The sequence below is a fragment of the Branchiostoma floridae genome, chromosome 17 (assembly GCF_000003815.2).
Source record: "Branchiostoma floridae strain S238N-H82 chromosome 17, Bfl_VNyyK, whole genome shotgun sequence".
Taxonomy (NCBI): Eukaryota; Metazoa; Chordata; class Leptocardii; order Amphioxiformes; family Branchiostomatidae; genus Branchiostoma; species Branchiostoma floridae.
In genome coordinates, this window is record NC_049995.1 from 4,929,109 (window position 1) to 4,932,855 (window position 3,747).

Here is a 3,747-nt window from a genome sequence, read left to right on the forward strand (position 1 = left end):
GGACTGGGCTAAGGACCAAGGTACAAGTCGCACGGTATGATTGGGGTACATTGTCATGACAGGGCTGGTCCATTCGTAAACCCTTGGGGGGGGTAAGAGAATATATTGATTCAGAATTTATTTTGTTAACATCTATACTTTGCAGTTGCATGGTTAATCAAATAAAACAATGCTTGTAATGATTTCAAATGTATTTTTCATGAACTATCATAGCCTGTCTAATGAAAGCTAAATTGATTTTTCTACTGTTGGTAAGGTATGGATTATGGCTTCGCTATGTTAATTATTACCGAATACTATTCACCTGTCTGAATAGCAGCACACACCCAACCAATCGGCAGATCAACAGCAAGTGGGGGTCAGTACCTATAACTACGACTCGGCCGGGATGCTTGTGACTACGCTCACGCATTCGTAGTTTAAACTTTAATAGCTATTCAGCAGATGTACTTAGTCTAGTGAAGGTGGACTGTCACAAAGATGTCCTGTTCCGGAGTTGTGGCATGGTTAGGGTTAATTCTCCTAATCTGTGTGGACGTTACATTGTCGGAGAGTCGCTGCGACTGGCATTGGAATGGCTGGAGCACCTGTAACGCCCCTTGTGGGACCGCGGGAACGCAGACACGCACGGCTAGCGGCTGCGCCGCCCCGGGCGATGAAACACGGACCTGCCACCGCTTCTGCCGCAAGGACAGGGCGACGCCTCGGACTACATCATATGCATGCTCGTGTTCAGATGAATTTTTGGATACATGTTCTTGTTGTGATACCTGTGAGTCGTAATTTTTACATTAATGAATTTTTAGCTGTTCTTCAATAATTCATAACATATATTATATATCACTTTGGCCGAGTTGTTCACCCGTTGCACTTTTTAGCGGAACTGTTGACAGATGTCGACAGATGAATGTTTATGAGTACCTGTTAGAGGCACTTATGTTTTTAAACAATTCTCGCGACCAAAGTCCCCTCTCCCCCGATATTTTGGCCCTATTTGATCAACCAAGTAAATTGGAAGGACTGAAAACTACTCACAAAACCACAGAAGTACCTTCAAAACACACCGGGCAGCCCACCAACCTTTCCTCACCCATTTGTGTTCAAAATGGAATGATCCAGATGTGTGATTGTCACCAACTCGCAAGGCTGGGGTGAGACCGCAGGGCTAGCTTACACATACCACTACTTTATTTCTATATTATCAGGCACTGCATGGTTGCAAGTATTTGCGACCGTTAAAGGGACAGGACAAGCGGCCTTCAGTGCATGGAGTGCTGGAGCTGGTGCAAACGTCTTACACGAAAAAAGTCCTATGGTTGAGCAGTGGGGATCACTTCCCATCAAACGGGTACGTTTGTCTCAAATTTCAATTCTTCGTAGCGCATTTTGTAAAGAATGCTCAATTTTTTAAGTTCTTATTTTTTCATCGACTTACCAATGCTCATAACTTTGTTTGCTGACTCAAAATTTGAGACATAGTTATTACTCTGTGACTGGTGGGTAACCTCCAGCGATAGAGTCTTGTGATCACTTTATGCGTTGAGTGTTCGCACCCATAACTCTTTGTTCCGTTTGCCGCAATCGTATGTGGTTTGACATGTCGTCTGTACTACGTTGCGAAATGATGCACGTTCTGTTTTTCGCGGTAGCTGTTTTTATCATGGATGTAATAATTTCAGTTTTCACCCCTACGCCGTCCGGTAAAGTGGTTCAGGTCTTCGTTGAGGTAATTGAATATTGTCAAGCAGATGTTGTCCTCGTCGGAATATGCCATCTCGTTCGGGCTTTGCGTTTTCAGTACTGAGGTTGGTTTGATATAGCATACTGTTAACATTTTGCGCCGTTGATAGTCATATGCATTTTATGATTAGAACGTGTTTGATCCTTTGGATATATATTTCTTTTCGCGGTAGCTGTTTTCATTGTCGATGTAATAAATCATCCCTATTTCCCTGGTATAGTGGAACAGCTGACCTAGGGGTGATGGGGTTTGGCAATTACTTATCTCCAAGCAGATATGGAGTTATGTCCACTGCTGTCACTGACCCACTTTTTAAAATGGTGTGCGTGGTTGTTTTCATTTGGTGTCGTTCAATTAAGACGCTGATTTTCTGTTGATGCGTACAGGACTGTGTTTTAAATTTGGCAGTGATAGGTATGTTAGCTTTTAAGTAAGTTTTTGGTATAAGTATATGTGATGTGTTCTGTATGCGATATAAACACCGTGTCATACACCACAGAAAACATCACAACGGACATAAAACATAATTAGGTCACAGAGTATCTTACCTACCGTCACTTGTTGAAGTTTGTCTTCGAAACATCACGTACACATGTATTGAGTAGGCTTATTAACTTCACAGTGAAGATTAAATATAATAACAACAAGCGTAAAGTTGGAGACAAACTGACCACAGATTAGCGTTCATCTTTACCGTTTTCAGGTGAAGATTGTACTGGAAGCCTCTACTGGAGATGTGGAGTTGATATTCAATGGAGAAAACACAAACAAGTACAACTGGTTCACCAGGGCTCGTCTGCTCTCGTCCCCGTGGAGTGACATCAATTCTCAGCCTAAAAACTTCTTTTCGATTGCAGGAGACAGTGGAAATCAACGGTAAATCATCCTAATTTTTGTAAACGGTCAGAAGTTTCTTTACCCTAAACTCTCTGAACCTGATAAGTTACCCATCGATTGTATAACCTTTGGATGCATTTCACCTAAGGTTAGCCCTTTATAGTAGCTAGCTACATGTTTGCCCCCTAGTTGGCAATCTTGGCTGCTCATGTACATGTCCAAGCCACATCAATAAACAATGAACTCTTCGCCTTGTAATATGCATGTGTTTTATATTAGTACTTTCATATCATAAAACTTTGTGACTTTTTTGTTTTCTAATCATGGTTATATTGTGCTTGACATATCCTAGATGATCTTCGTTCGCGAAGCCAAACATAGCTAGCCTGGGTACCATCTGGGTATTTCAATCCTTTGTTCGCTTCTGCAGAGAAGCGATTGTATATAGTGTATAATAAATGTCCGAGCGAGAAGCGACCACTGTGTATATAGTGTATAATAAACGCCGGAGCGAACTACTTTCCGGGTGGTACCCAGGCTAACGCCTTGCCGCACAGACATGCAAAACACTGGCATAGGCTATAACAGATGGCCTTTTTGATTGTCAATGCAGAAGATTTTTCATAAGTCGGAGCTACGACAGCTGTCCCCGGGACTATGGTTGGATGGTGGTGGCCGAAAGAGGAGGGGGGTGTGGATGGGAACACATGACGTCCGGGAACCAGCCACCGAAGATATTGTTTTCTAGGACAACTCGACACACCAACTGGAACGCTGGCAAGTTTTACATTTCAGTGACTATCTTTTCTTTTTATAAGCTTAAGGTTGGTTTTATTTCCTATTTCTTACCTTGTAAACGCTTATTAATTACTTATAACAATGTTAACACATCTAGTGATCCAAACACATGGTTCCTGAAGGACATTCACTTTTTGCTGATCTACAATCTTTCTAATTTCACATTTTAGTTGATAAATATAATTTGATAATGGCATCGTAATCAGTCAGTCACAATCATACGTTGTATTACAGCACCGTTGTGGTTATACCACCCCTTACGGGCATCGTAATATAGTTCATTTTTCTTTGTATAATTGTCACAGGAGAGATGTCGATCCAGTAGAATCGTCGATTCTCCTAGGAGAGTTCTCGATCGGAGCTGGTCCTAG

General features: G+C 41.9%; 1 protein-coding gene across 1 annotated transcript in view; it reads left to right on the forward strand.

The window, feature by feature from the left end:
• Window positions 1-379: 379 nt before the first annotated feature.
• LOC118404968 overlaps window positions 380-3,747 on the forward strand; it is a 62,933-nt gene continuing 59,565 nt past the window's right edge. Inside the window, exons 1-4 of the mRNA XM_035804367.1 lie at window positions 380-772; window positions 1,206-1,348; window positions 2,445-2,617; window positions 3,192-3,355. Coding sequence (XP_035660260.1) covers window positions 481-772; window positions 1,206-1,348; window positions 2,445-2,617; window positions 3,192-3,355 — 772 coding nt within the window. The 5' untranslated portion in view covers window positions 380-480. The remainder of the gene's footprint in view (window positions 773-1,205; window positions 1,349-2,444; window positions 2,618-3,191; window positions 3,356-3,747) is intronic.